We start from the raw sequence: 14,864 nt of genomic DNA, 5'->3' as shown, positions 1-14,864 counted from the left end.
CTATTGGCTGCTTGAGTCCTTCATGTGATGCCTACCAAAGCAGTAATGAAAATTAATACCTTTCAGATAATACTGAAGTTACTTTTTCCTTTCTCAGGAGTGTACAATATTTGGGGAAATTATCTTACTGTTTACTCTGTAGAACAAGCCACCTAATGGCACAGCGGGGAAGTAACTTGCCGAGGGAGCAAGAGGTTTCTAGTTTGAATCCCCACTGGTATGTTTCCCAAACTATAGAAAACACCTACTGTATATCAGGCAGCAGCAATCTAGAAAGATGCTGAAATGCATCATCTCATGCTGTGTGGGAGATGGCAATGGTCAACCCCTCCTGTATTCTACCAAGAAAACCACAGTTAGCCAACTTGCGCCTCCAAAGTTTATGCTTCTGTCATCCTGAATCGGTGTGGATGACATCATCACAAACTATGCCACTGAGGAGTCCCTATGTATCACTCACTGCAGCTGTACCCAATTTGGTTCAAAGAGGTTAGACAGTCCACATATTATCTGGCTTGTGCCTCAAAAGTTACACATCCATCGTCTTGGATTGGGGTGGGTGACATCATCACAATCTACACAGTTGAGGTGTCCCTATGTGTCCTACAGCTGTAGCAAATTTGGTTCAAATCGGTTAGGTGGTTCACAAGTTAGCCCACTTGCACCTCAAAGGTTTATGCATCCTCCATCTTCGATCGGGGTGGATGACACCATTACAAACTATGCTGTTGAGATGTCCCTACAACTGTGCCCGATTTGGTTCACATTGGTCCAGGTGTTGTGAAGTTGATTGGGCAGTGGGGACACATGGACGGACACACACAGGATGCTGGGTGATATGAGATCATCACCAGAAAGCAGGCTAAAAAGGCAAATCTACAAGTATATTAAGGGGAATCTAATCCATGAATTGCCTCTATAAAAGTTAGGATGGCAGATTTCTTTCTCTTTTTGCAGAGATCTTGCTTTCTGTTAACCCCGTTAGTCTCAGAACCTACTATAGTCGACTGGGCAGCCTGTTTAACTTGAGTCCCCGTGTTTACCCCTGCAAATTTGTTTTGTCTCCGACATGGCAGCCTGGCCTTTGCGTAACCTGCACTGGAGCAAATCCCTTTCTATAAACAGTATCTTCTCATTGAAACAGGATCTTGGGCCAAGAGCTACTATCAAAATAAATGCTTCTTTGGGCAGCCCATAGTCCCAGCTCAGCACAGGCTGTCCCCAGGTTTTCTGCCCCCACCGCCCACTGCCGCTATGCTACACTATGCTATGCTACACAAAACACAAGGACTATTATTTGCTTGGGTGCAAGCTGAGGGCACACAGCACTGGTAAGCTGCTGGGGTCCAGGAGGAGTCAGGCAGGGGTCCAGACAGAACAGCCACACGACGCCAGTCATGGCGCCATCACACTCCCAAGCTCCAGCCTTCCTCATAAGGCCTTTTGCGGGATATGGGGGGGGGGGTAGTAGATGATACACCCCTAGCCTTTGAGTATTAAAGAAGCATCTCACATGTTTATTGCTGCTCACAGTTCTTTACAATTCATTTCTTCTTCTTACTTATCACTGGCAACTTGCATCGGGACATCTGATCCCTCCCACTCCAGTGCCTATAACCAAAATCACATATGCATTTTAAAGAGCTTTACTCACCATTCATGAATCTTCCCGTATTTAATGTGTATTACTGCCATTCATAATTAATGTCATTCTCACTTTAAAGAACACACAGCCCCTCCAGCTAATGCAGAAGACAGCTGCCTACCCAGATGCTGACTCCCTCTCTCATCATCTTAGAATACAAGGTCATCCATTTAAGTTGACCAGCAATAGGTTCCTAGGAAAAAGGAAGTACTTATTTATACACTACATAATTAACCTGTGGGATTCATTGCCACTAGATAGATAAGGTGACTGTAAGCTTAGGTGGCTTTTTAAAAGGTTCAAACAAATTTGTGGAGGATAGGTCTATCAATGGTAAAGGTAAAGTGTGCTGTCAAGTTGATTTCAACTCCTGGCGCCCACAGAGCAATGTGATTTTCTTTTCGTAGAATACAGGAGGGGTTTACCATTGCCTCCTCCCATGCAGTATGAGATGATGCCTTTCAGCATCTTCCTATATCACTGCTGCCTGGTATAGGTGTTTCCCATAGTCTGGGAAACATAGTCTGGGAAACACCAGCATAGTCTTCCGATAGTCTGAGAAACATACCAGGAGGGATTTGAACTGGCAGCCTTCTGCTTGTTAGTCAAGCATTTCCCCGTTGCGCCACTTAAAGTGACTTCTAATAAACCATAATAGCTAAATGGAACCTCTATGTTCAGAGGCAGTATACCCCTGAATATGAGGTGCTGGTGACAAAATATGAGAGGGCTGCTGCTTTCATGTCCTGCTCATACACTTCCTAGAGGCATCTGGCTGGCCACTTCTCGAAACAAAATGAACATCTAGATGTAGCTTTCATCTAATCCAGCAAGGCAGTTATTGTTATTAACATTTATATCCCACTCTTCCTCCAAAAAGCCCAGAGCGGTGTACTACATACTTAGGTTTCTCCTCACAACAACCCTGTGAAGTAGGTTAGGCTGAGAGAGAAGCGACTGGCCCAGAGTCACCCAGCAAGTATCACGGCTGAATGGGGATTTGAACTCGGGTCTCCCCGGTCCTAGTCCAGGACTCTAACCACTACACCATGCTGGCTCTTATGTATTTAGGGCCAGTTCACACAGCACACTCAAGAAGTGAAGTGTCTGTGATTTTGTGAACTGGTCCTTGGAGCCCAGCAAGCTTCAAAACTCAGCAGAATTACAAGCCAGGTGAAGTTTTCACTACTGTACTAATTAAAACTGCAGAGGAGAAGGGCCAAATATTTGAATACTCCTCTAGATAGCTTTTTACAGGCAGTGATTACAACGGTGGACTAGGACTTGGGAGGGCCAGGTTCAAATCCCCACTCAGCCATGAAACTCACTGGGTAATTCTGCACTTTGCACTGGTTGCTCTCTCAGCTAACCCACCTCACAGGGTCATTGTGTAGCTAGAATGGAATGGGCAAGAGAAAACCTTGTAAGCTACTCTGCACTCTTTCAGTAAGAGCAGGATCGAAAAGTTAACTGATAATGCAAAGAAGAAGAAGAAAACCCAAAACACCTGGGTTTCTTTCGTTGTTCTTTTTAAAGAACACCTCCCTTTGCACATCAGGGAGCCTGCTAAGCTTCTAGCTGATATGCTCACTTCTTGGGAGCAAGGAGGGGTGTTTTGTTTCAACACCGCGGAGGTCCAACTGGCCTGTGCAAAAGCATGCCCTCAGGAAGAGAGGTGCAAAGAGCCCTCTAAGCATTTGAAGAGCTCCACCCTCGTTTCGCTGAACCGCCCAAACGAACCTATAGCAATCTTGCCCCCTCTAAGTGTCCATTCTCCTCCTCCCCCGCAATAAAATAAAATAAAAAAATGAAGGGAGGAGTTGCTCCGCAAACTTTCCCCCTGCACCCCTGCTCAGTAAAGCCTGGCGTAAGTCAGAACGGCTCACTCACACACCACACGCACCCAGTGTGACTTGAATGCTCCCCCAGCCCAGCTCCATGCCGCTGATTAGGGGCAGCCTGCCATCACGCCGCGGCCTCCTCCCCCTGCCTCTTGCGAGCACCAGCCAGAGCCTGCTGCAGCCGCCGCCGCTTCTCATCCATCCCCAAAGCCCATTCTTCAAAGTCTGGGTGGTGCACGCTAACAGCCCGCAGCCTTCCAATTCCTTCTATTGTTCCCAGTGGCGTCTTATCTTGGCGGCTGGCTGCCTGGCCCGCTGGCTCGACACGTCCCGTCAGCCTTAATCCCACCGCAGGGAGCTCCCCCTCCAGGCTCTCATTGTTTGCGGGGAGGATCACTCCCGGATGGGTTCCTGTGTTTTGGATGGGCCTCCGAGGATTAGCCTTGGCGCTGGGCCAGCTGGCAGCTTGCAGCCTGCCAGGGTGATGGGGGCGTGGGGTGTTGGGCCTGGACTTGGGTGTCGTCTTCGCCCCCGCCCCCCCCCCACGCCCCAGCGCTATTGTCCGAGGGCAGGAAGCTGGCCCAAGCACGCGACGGAGGCCAAAATAGACCAGGCAGGAGGGCCCCTGGGGGAGTGTCATGCTGTGCATGCTCGGTTCAGCACACAGCCACCCCAAGGCAAAGAGAGGGAGAGAGCAATGGACAGCATGTCTGGTTGCATTCATGGGAACAAAGGCACGCGGTGTTAGGTATACACAAGGTCATATGCATGTTTATTGGACATCCCTCGATTAGTATTGACCACCAGATGACGCACAACGGAATGTGCGGACGGGCTCCACGGAAACGCCTTGTGTTTGGGGTGATGTGCCGTGAAATGGAAGTTCAGTCTGTGCTGTGTCCTATTCACACATGCACGATACCGCATCAAGTGGTGAGCAAGCAAGTGTGATCCCGCCCTATGGTTATCCCAAGAGCCTTATTTTATTCTGCTTAGTCACTCCCCACAGGGTAGGCAGAAGGAGGGAATGGAATTACCTCTGCAGTAGAATCCTAAACAAGTATGTACTGCAGGGAATAAATCATTAGTAAGTGTGCTTAGGCTGAGTCTGTTTCATTTATTATTCATGTGCATATTAAATGAATATTCATTTATAAACATTGGCCAGCATCCCGACTAATGCTGCACTCGCACAAGGACATTGTTCTAAGATCGGCCTGTTGCACGAAGTCTTGAGCTTGTGTTCCAGACTAGTGCTTGTGCAACACAATGTGGCACACCTATGGCATGCCTCATATGTTTTGGAGGGAACTTTTGCACAATAGTGCAGTTCAAAAAATCCCCAACTTTGTGCAGCCAACACAACTTTGTTCACTTCCCCAGCACAGCATTAGTCAGAAAGCCAGACAGTGACTTAGAACAATCTCACGATCAGCGAGACCCGGTTTGGAAAAGTAAGCAAGCAGGGAGGGAGCCCTGGGTGGCCAGACCGGCCGTCCAAATGACTGCTGGCTCCGGACAGAGCCGGCGGGGGCTGGGGAGTTTGAGGGCCGCGCGGCCCCCGGAAGCTCCAGTATACCCTGCGTGAGTGCGCATGGCATACTAGGGAGAGCCCCGAGCTGGGAGGCTGCTTTTCAGCCTCCAGCCGGGGGTCTACTCGTGAGGAGCCGCACTGTGGCTACCCACGATTTTTAAAACCGGGTTTGCGGAACGCTCACTCTGCAAACCCAGTTTAAGGGGAGGGGTAGTTAGGCGGGTTAACCGCCTGGAGGCCACCAGGCTCGCCTGCAAGCCCAGGGGTTCCCACGGTCAGGAGAAATCAGGCTAGTGTATATATTCAATTATGGAACTCATAACGTGCTACAGGGTTGCCAGGCAGTCTCCCTCCCAAGCACTGACCACCCCCAAACCAGCTTACCTTCAGCAAGCTGTTTAATCATCTGTGAGTCCAGTTAGTCCTGTGAGTCCAGTTAGTTAAAGATTCACAAGAACAGTTTAGGATAGAGGAGAGTATATGCTCCTCTTTAAAGATGAGTCAGTGCTTTTGCTCTAGCCCAGGGGTTCCAGACAGGGGATATTATACCCCCTAGGGGTACCTGAAGGGCTGCCAGGGGGTACTCGAAGCACTCCTGCCTCCCTATGCTGCAGCTGTGCTCTTTGCTTCCCATCTGAGGATTTTATTTATTTATTTATTTATTATTAAAACTTTTATACCGCCCTTCCAAAAGGCTCAGGGCGGTTTACATTAAAACACCATTAAAATCAGTTAATAAGTAAAACAAAAATTATAAAGCATAAAAACAATGATTAACAATTAAAAACATCATAAAACAACAATTAAATAATCAGAACAATTTAAAAACAAATTTTAAAAAGCTGAGAAAGCCTGGTTGAAGAGATGTGTTTGCAGGTGTTTTTTGAACATTGCCAGAGATGGGGAGGATGTTATCTCAGCAGGGAGCGCATTCCACAATCTCGGGGCAGCAGCCGAGAAGGCCCATCTCTGTGTAGCCACCAAACAGGTTGGTGGCAACTGGAGACGGACCTCCTCAAGTGACCTCAATGGGCGGTGGGGCTCATAGCAAAGAAGACGCTCTCTTAAATACCCAGGGCCTAAGCCGTTTAGGGCTTTATAAGTTATAACTAGCACTTTGTATTTTGCCCGGAAACCTATTGGCAGCTTGTGTAACTCCATCAACAAAGGAGTAATGTGGTCTCTCCGAGATGACCCAGAGACCAACCTGGCTGCCGCATTCTGAACCAACTGAAGTTTCCGGACTACGTACAAAGGCAGCCCCACATAGAGCGCATTACAGAAGTCAAGTCTGGAGGTTACCAACAAATGTACCACTCTTTTGAGGTCATTGATCTCGAGAAACGGTGTATCAGATCTCGAGAAGCTGGTGTATCAGGTGGAGCTGATAGAAAGCACCCCTGGCCACCGTCTCAACCTGAAAAACCAAGTAGAGACGTTGATCCAGAAGTACTCCCAGACTGCGAACCTGTTCGTTTTGGGGAAGTGTGACCCCGTCTAGAACAAGCAGATCAAAATCGTCTCTAGAGTTCTGACTCCGCACAATAAGTACCTCCGTCTTATCTGGATTCAGCTTCAGTTTATTCTCCCTCATCCAGCCCATTACTGCTTCCAGGCAGGCATTTAGGGAGGATATGCCAACTCCTGAAGAAGTTGACATGGAGAAGTAGATCTGGGTGTCCTCAGCATACTGGTAACACTCAGCTCCAAATCCCCTGATGATCTCTCCCAGTGGTTTCATGTAGATGTTAAAAAGCATTGGAGAGAGTATGGAGCCTTGAGGGACACCATACTTAAGCTCAGATTTTGAAGAGCAACAATCTCCAATCGACACCATCTGGAATCTGTCCAAGAGGTAGGAACGGAACCACTGTAAAACAGTGCCTCCCACCCGCAACACCCTCAGACGTTCCAGAAGGATACTATGGTCGATAGTATCGAAAGCCGCCGAGAGATCCAAGAGGATCAACAGAGTCACACTTCCTCTGTCAATTGCCAATTGGAGATCATCCATCAGGCCGACCAAGGCAGTCTCCACCCCATAGCCTTCCCGAAAACCAGTTTGAAATGGGTCTAGATAATCAGTTTCCTCCAAAACCGCCTGGAGCTGAGAGGTCACCACCCTCTCAATTACCTTGCCCAGCCATGGGAGATTGGAAACTGGCCTAAAATTGCTCAGCTCTGAGGGATCTAACACAGGCTTCTTTAGAAGAGATCTAATAATTGCCTCCTTAAGACAAGGAGGCATCCTGCCTTCCCTCAGAGAAGCATTTATGATTTCTACCAGGCTGCCTACAACAGCCTCCCTGCTAGATAGAACAAGCCATGTTGGACAAGGGTCAAGAGGACAAGTGGTAGGCCTCACCACTCCAAGCAGCTTGTCCACATCATCAGGAGTCACAAACTGAAATTGATCCAGTTGAATCGTATAAGAGGAGTTGTCGGACACCTCCAGTTCAGACATCAAATTAATTGTGGAGTCTCCATCCAAGTCGGTCCGAATCCGAGAGATTTTGTCTGCGAAAAATTCATTAAACACAACACAGCGGGTAACTGATGCTTCCAAATTCTGGTTCAAGGAAGAGGGGGCAGATACTCATCCCCTCACAACCCTGAACAACTCCGCCAGACATGAACTCACAGAGGCAATATGGGCAGAAAAGAACCGCTTCTTTGCCACACGTATCGTCTGAGCATAGATCTTTAAATGTGCTCCATGTCGTAATCTGTCGGATTCGAGTCAAGTTTTTCTCCACTTGCGCTCCAGTCGCCTACCTTGCCGCTTCAGTCCCCGTAGATCTTCCGTATACCAAGGGTCCAATTTTGAAGCAGGTTGGAGGGGACGCTTAGGAGGAATCGTGTCTACTGCCCTGGTGAGCAAGTTGTTCCAGTTCTCAACCAGGGCATCAAGAGGATCACCAGCAGAGCCAACATTGAGTCCCTCCAAGGCTTCTTGGAATCCTACCGGATCCAGTAGCCTCTTCGGGCAGACCATTCTAATAGGCCCCTCGCCCCTGCAAAAGTGGAAAGCGGTTGTAAGTCCAACCTTAACCAGATGGTGGTCCGTCCATGACAACGGGGAGATCGTAAGAGTCCCCACCCACGGAACACCACCCTGATCAGAATAAAAGACCAAATCAAGCGTGTGACCTGCAATATGCATCGATCCAGAGACCACTTGGGATAGGCCCATAGTTGTCATGGCCGCTATGAACTCCTGAACTGCCCCGGACAAATTGGTCCCAAAATGAACATTGAAGTCCCCCAGCACCAAAAGTCTGGGAGACTCCAACGCAAGTTCCTCGACCAAGTCCGTGAGCTCAGTAAGGGATTCCATTGGGCAGCGGGGCGATCGGTACACCAACAGAAGTCCCAATCTATCCCTGGTCCCCAAACTCAAGTACACACATTCAATATGGTCCGATACCCTAACAGGGACCCTGGCTTGAAGCCAACATGTCCTCATAAGAACAGCCCTGCTGGATCAGACCAAAGGCCAATTGAGTCCAGCATCCTGTTACACGCAGTGGCCCACCAGATGCCTCTGAGAAACCCACAGGCATGAGGTGAGGGCATGCCCTCTCTCCTGCTGTTCCTCGCCTGCAACTGGTTTTTAGAGGCTTCTTGCCTCTGAGGCTACAGGTGGCCAATAGCCACCAAATTAGTAGCAGTTGCTAGACCTGTCTTCCATGAATTTGGCCAAGCCTCGTTTAAGGCCATCCAGGCAGGTGGCCATCACCACATCTTGTGGCAGAGAACTCCATAGATTAATTATGCGCTGTGTGAGAAAGTATTTCCTTTTGTCGGTCCTAAATTTCCTGGCCTTCAGTTTCAGAGGATGACCCCTGATTCTAGTGTTGGGAAAGAGGGAGAAACACTTCTCTCTGTCCACTCTCTCTACTCCATGCATAATTTTATACATTTCTATCATGTCTCCCCGTAGTTGCCTCTTTTCCAAACTAAAAAGCCCCAGATGCTGTAGCCTTGCCTCAAAAGGAAGGTGCTCCAGGCCCCTGATCATCTTGGTTGTCCTCTTCTGCACCTTTTCCAGTTCTGCAATATCCTTCTTAAGATACAGTGACCAGAACTGCACACAGTACTCCATGCTCAGTTTAACATCTACATGAAACCGCTGGGAGAGGTCATCCGGGGACTTGGACTGAGTTGTCAGCAATATGCGGATGACACTCAGCTCTATCTCTCCTTCTCACCTGATCCTAGGGAGGCGGTGGATGTCCTGAATCGGGGGCTGGAGGCCGTGATGGGTTGGATGTGGGCTAACAAACTGAAATTGAATCAGGACAAGACAGAGGTACTGTTGGTCAGTAGGAGAGCCAATCGGGATGAGGAGATTTTACCGGTTCTGAATGGGGTTGCATTCCCCTTGAAGGAGCAAGTACGCAGCTGGGGGTATTACTGGACCCGGCTCTGATTTTGGAAGCTCAGGTGGAGGCGGTGGCCAAGTGTACCTTTGCACGGCTTCGGCTAGTGCGCCAGCTGCGTCCCTTTCTCGAGAAGGCAGATCTGGCCACAGTTACCAATGTGTCATGGCTGGATTATTACGTCATGGCTGGATTATTGTAACACTAGTGTTTTCAGGCCCATTGTAATAACGGGCGCTAGTAGGGGGGAGTTTCCCCCCCGCCCCACTCCCTCTGGCCTTTGCCCCCCCCCCATGCCCTCCCAGCTGGGCGAGACCTCCTTACCCGAAGCAGCCCGCGACAGTCGGGCGATCTAAAAGCAGTTTTTGCGAAGAAGAGAGGAGCTCCCGAACAGAGCTCCTCTCTGTGCTAAGCCAATGCCCAAACTGCTGCTATGGACGCAAAGGACGCAATAGGCATCCTTTGCGCCCAAAGCACCACTTCGGGAAGAGGCTTAGCACAGAGAGGAGCTCTGTTCGGGAGCTCCTCTCTTCTTCGCAAAAACGGCTTTTAGTTCGCCCGACTGTCGCGGGCTGCTTCGGGTAAGGAGGTCTCGGCCAGCTGGGAGGGCGGTTGGTGGCCGTGGCGGCGGCCGCGGAGGCATTCTTCTGGGCCATTTTGGCCCTTAATCATTGGGCGGGGGAGCGGGGAAGGAGTATTTGGGCAGCTGGGAGGGCGGGAGAGCGGGCGGCGGCGGCCGGGCAGACTCTGGGGGCGCTGCTGCCGGTCCGGTCCAGGCCGCCCCCGCCTCACATTCCTGGCCGGTCTCCCGGGCAAGGGCCCCAAGGACTTGCAGCCGCCCGGCGGCGGCGGCGGTGCCAGGCCTCGGCGGCGGCTCCGCCACCACCTCGGCTGGCTTCCCCCACCGCCTCCTCCCCCCGCCCGGCTTTGGCGGCACGGCCAGGCCGCGGCCATGGCTCCGCCGCCGCCTTGGCCGCACTGCGTCCTCTGGCCGAGGTGGTGGCTTTGCTGCCGCCTCGGCCAGTGTCCCCCTTCTCCGCAGTCCCGGCTTCTTTGGGGCAGCCGTTTCTGGCCGCCCAGGATGGCCGCCGGGTCCTGCCTTTCGTGCCTCCCTGGCTCTGTTCTGGGCATGCGCTCTGCACATGCCCAGAAGAGCCGAGGCACGGACGGACACCAAGCGTTTTATTAGAGAGGATGCTCTACATGGGGCTGCCCTTGAAGAATATCTGGAAACTGCAGCTAGTGCAAAATGCAGCAGCTAGGGTTTTATCTGGAGCTGCCCGGTGGTAGCACATCACACCCATTTTGAAAGAGCTGCACTGGCTACCAGTTTGTTTCTGGGTCCAATTCAAGGTGCTGGTTTTGACCTTTGAAGCCCTTAATGGTTTGGGCCCGGGATACCTGAGGGACCACCTGCTCCCAAGGGTTGCTGCCCGCTTGATGAGGTCATCTGAGGGGGCTCTGCTCCGGGTGCCGACAATGAGGGAGTCTCAGTTGTTATACATGCAGGACAGGGCCTTCTCTGTTGCTGCCCCAAGACTCTGGAATGCTCTCCCAGTGGCTATTTGCTCCTCGGTCTCCATCACAGCTTTTAGAAAGAGTGTAAAATCTTGGCTTTTTGCCCAGGCATTATTTGATTCTCAGCTGCTGCTCTTTGTACTCTGTATTGCTTTTATGCTTTTGTTTCAAATTTTTAATCAGATTTGTTTAATATTTTCACTTAATATTTTAATTGTGTCTTTTTTACCATCTTGTTTTTAAATTTTGCTGTCAACTGCCATGGGATTCTTTTAATGAAAGGCGGTATATAAATTTAACAATAAATAAATAAATAAATAAATGTGGCTGGACCATAGATTTGTATAAGGGCACTATAATATTAGCATTCTTATTTTCAATCCCCTTCCTATTTTCTAATGATCCCTAGCATGGAATTTGCCTTTTTCACAGTTGCCATGCGCTGAGTCGACACTTTTAACAAGCTGTCCACCACAACCCCAAGATCTCTCTCTTGGTCAGTCACTGAAAGCTCAGACCCCGTCAGTGTATATGTGAAGTTGAGGTTTTTTGCCCCAGTTTGCATCACTTTACACTTGCTTACATTGAACCAGATTTGCTTTCCCCCCCTCCGCACTCATGCAGTTTGGAGAGATCCTTTTGGAGCTCCTCACAATCTGTTTTAGATTTCACTACCCTAAATAGTTTGGTGTCATCTGCAAATCTGGCCACTTCACTGGTTACCCCAACTTCTAGATCAGTGTTTCTCAACGATTTTGGAGTCATGGACCAGTACATTCTTCATACTTGGTTTCTTGGACCAGCAGTTAGTAAAGGGGCCGCCCCCCTCGCTGCCACCTCCTACCCCCAGTGATGTCATGTGCAAAGGGGGCAGGGTCCAGGGTCCACGGAGCCCAGGCGAGCTCTCCAGAGCTCATTTCTAGGCAGGCAGCCCTCGCTGCTGGTTAATGTTCATTTCGCTTCCTCAAAATGAACATTATCCGGTGGCAAGGGCTGCCTGGAAATGAGCTTCGGGGAGCTCTTGGCACGGCCCCTGCTGGCCTGAAATTGTTCTTTTGTGGGGTTGATTTTTATTAGTGATGCCTCACAGACCGGTACCCAATGCCTCACGGACCAGTGGTTGAGAAATACTGTTCTAGATCATGAACAAAGAGCACTGGACCCAGTACAGATCTTTGGGGCACCCCACTTCTTACTTCCCTCCATTGTGAAAACTGTCCATTTATTCTCCTCTGTTTCCTGTCCTTCAACCAGTTACCAATCTACATATGAACCTGTCCTCTTATCCCATGACCTAAGTTTACTCAAGAGCCTTTAGTGGGGAACTCTGTCAAAAGCTTTTTGGAACTCCAAGTATACTATGTCAACTGGATCACCTTTATCCACATCCCTGTTGACACTCTCAAAGAACTCCAAAAGGTTCTTGGGGCAAGTAGGCAAGACTTGCTCTTGCAGAAGCCATGCTGGTTCTCCTTCATCAAGGCTGTTCTTCTATATGTTTAATAATTTTGTCCTTAAGTATACTTCCCATAAATTTACCTGGCACAGAAGTTAGCTAACCGGCCTGTAATTTCCCAGAACCCTCCTGGATCCTTTTTTGAAAATTGGAGTCACATTAGCTACTTTCCAGTCCACTGTTTCAGAGCCTGATTGTACGAACAAGTTACATATTTTTGCTAGGAAGTCAGCATTTTCACATTTGAGTTCCTTCAGAACTCTTGGGTGGATGCCATCCGGCCCTGGCAATTTGTTAATTCCCCCCCACCCCCAAGACAGTTTAGAACATCCTCGCTCACATCTCAGAGATGTGTTTATTACAGAAGGAGAGGAGGAGGGTGAAGACCCTCCTCATCTGCTCCTGACTGGTTGGTTACATGCTGAAGCTCAGTGTACCCCTCCCCTCAGGCTGACTGACAGGCTTCAGAAAATTAGCACTGAGTACTCCTGTATTCTACCAAAAGTAAACCACATGGCTCTGTGGTTGCCAGGAGTCTACACTGACTCCACAGCACAACTTTACTCCCATTGGAATTAATGGCACAAGTAAACTTGACAGGAAATTTAGGACTAAGAAAAGGAAGTACTTTTGCACACAGTATATAATTAATCTGTGGGATTCTCTGCCATGGGACATGATGATGACCACTTGGATGGCTTTAAGTGGGGCTTAGACAAATTCATGAAGGACACATCTATCAGGGGCTACTAGTCATGACGGCTATATAGGCTGCCTCCAAGCTCAGAGGCAGGATGCCTCCAAATATCAGTTGCAGTCAGTGGTCCATCTAATTTTTTTAATCTCTGTGCGGAATGAATTTTGTCCTGGGTGGCAGTATCAAGGCAGTGTGTGCACACCTGCATTCAGCACGCCTTAGAGGGAACAGTGGTTGCAGGGGGAGAGCAACAGTGGGGGAGAGAGCATGCCTTCATCTCTTGCCTGTGGGTTTCACAGAGGCATCTGGTGGGCCGCTGTGGGAAACAGGGTGCTGGACTAGATAGGCCCCTTGGGCCTGACCCAGCAGGGCTATTATTATGCAAATCATCGCTTAATATCAGGAGAAATCAAGGGAGATGCACATGCATGTGTGAATTCTCACTCAGAGGGAATAAGGCCTGATTTCACATGCAGGAGAATGAGATGGTAGAGTTTTGAGACTCAGACTGCTGCTAGGGGAATACAGTTTAACACTACTCTACATGAAACAATTCCTGCAAAAAAACCAACAACAACAAACCAACTAGCATAACAGGGAGCAAACTGAGCTAGAACCTTTCTGCCTGATGTGATAGTGGTTTTGGGTTTTTTTACTTGCAGGTTATTTTTTTCATGGGGGAGCATTCAGAAAGTATCTGTTTCTTCAGAGGGCAACTAATTCTCTAGCTGCCCTCTGAAGCAATAGAGCCTGCTACCTCAGGATTCTACCACCTCATTCTGCTGCATGTATAGACCAAACCTCCAACCTGAGTTAAAGAACACTAGAACCATTGTACCCATTCTGCAGATGAGAAACAGAGCATTTGCTAGAATTCTGGAGTGTATCATTTCAGACTGCCAATGATGGGGTCAAGTCTTTTAAGATTTGTTTGTTTAAATTTTTAAAACCCCTGTATGTAGCAAACTAACACATCAAGGGAGAAAGTTCATAGCTAACTCCACAATGAAGTGTGGTGAGGTATTAACCAAAGGTGGCAGACCACTGGAGTGAGGGGACAGCTGCCACCATCTTGTCTACCAGTTGCCTCACCAAACTCAGCTCATTTTCATCCCTCTCCTCTTTGTAGCCACCACTCTCCTCTCCTCCTCTCCTCTCCTGAAGAGGAAGGGAACAATCTGAGCAGCTCACCCTGGAGGGCAGGGGTGCACAGAAAGGATGACAACAGCAGTGAAGGCAAGAGTGGCAGGTGAGGTGAGATGAAGGCAGGATGGCATTTGGTGCCTCACCTCAGGTAGTCAAACGTTTTGGGCCACCATTTAGAAAGATTTAGTATAACCCTCTCCTCTATGTGCTAATTTCCTACCTGCAAGGAACCCTCCCCCCATGAAGTGGTACAGTCCAGAACTTTGCCACCTTAGTCTGTGTAGTATGTAGATGGCTTTGTAAGATTTTGCTCTAAACTGAAGTAACAGTCAAGGCTGAAGTTCCCATTCCTCTTTCTTTTTGGAAGTCCTCCTTCAGAAATTCATAGTCCCCATGAGCCTTCTCCACACCCCTCATCCCTAATTCCTAGAGGCAGAACACCCCAACACTATATCCCATAGTGCATTATGTCCCTCTTACTACACAATGTAGATTGCAAGTCCCTCTTGGTTAAGGATGCTCCTCTTCTGTGATCTTGTACAGTACCTATGCATATGGTTGGTGATAAATAACAATCAGTATGCAAGCATTACCATGCTGGGTTAGACCAATGGTCCATTCCGTTCAGCATTCTGTGTCCAGCAG

General features: G+C 49.1%; 1 protein-coding gene across 3 annotated transcripts in view; it reads right to left on the bottom strand.

The window, feature by feature from the left end:
* LOC128342241 (solute carrier family 26 member 10-like) overlaps positions 1 to 3,995 on the bottom strand; it is a 57,959-nt gene extending 53,964 nt beyond the window's left edge. Inside the window, exons 1-2 of one of the 3 annotated variants that reach the window (XM_053289361.1) lie at positions 3,549 to 3,995; positions 1,514 to 1,611 (exon numbers count right to left, since the gene is read on the bottom strand). Coding sequence is in view for 2 of the 3 variants with exons in the window: in XM_053289355.1 (XP_053145330.1) it covers positions 3,549 to 3,684 (136 nt within the window). In the remaining variant the exon portion in view is untranslated. Of the gene's footprint in view, positions 1 to 1,513; positions 1,612 to 1,654; positions 1,716 to 3,548 lie in introns of those variants that run through there. The other 2 variants (XM_053289355.1, XM_053289357.1) reach the window with 2 other exon arrangements.
* Between the last annotated feature and the right edge of the window lie 10,869 nt (positions 3,996 to 14,864).

The sequence above is a fragment of the Hemicordylus capensis genome, chromosome 2, assembly GCF_027244095.1.
Source record: "Hemicordylus capensis ecotype Gifberg chromosome 2, rHemCap1.1.pri, whole genome shotgun sequence".
In the NCBI taxonomy this organism is placed as follows: Eukaryota; Metazoa; Chordata; class Lepidosauria; order Squamata; family Cordylidae; genus Hemicordylus; species Hemicordylus capensis.
The sequence above is the reverse complement of the archived record's forward strand: the minus strand, read 5'-3'. Positions and strand labels throughout refer to the sequence as shown.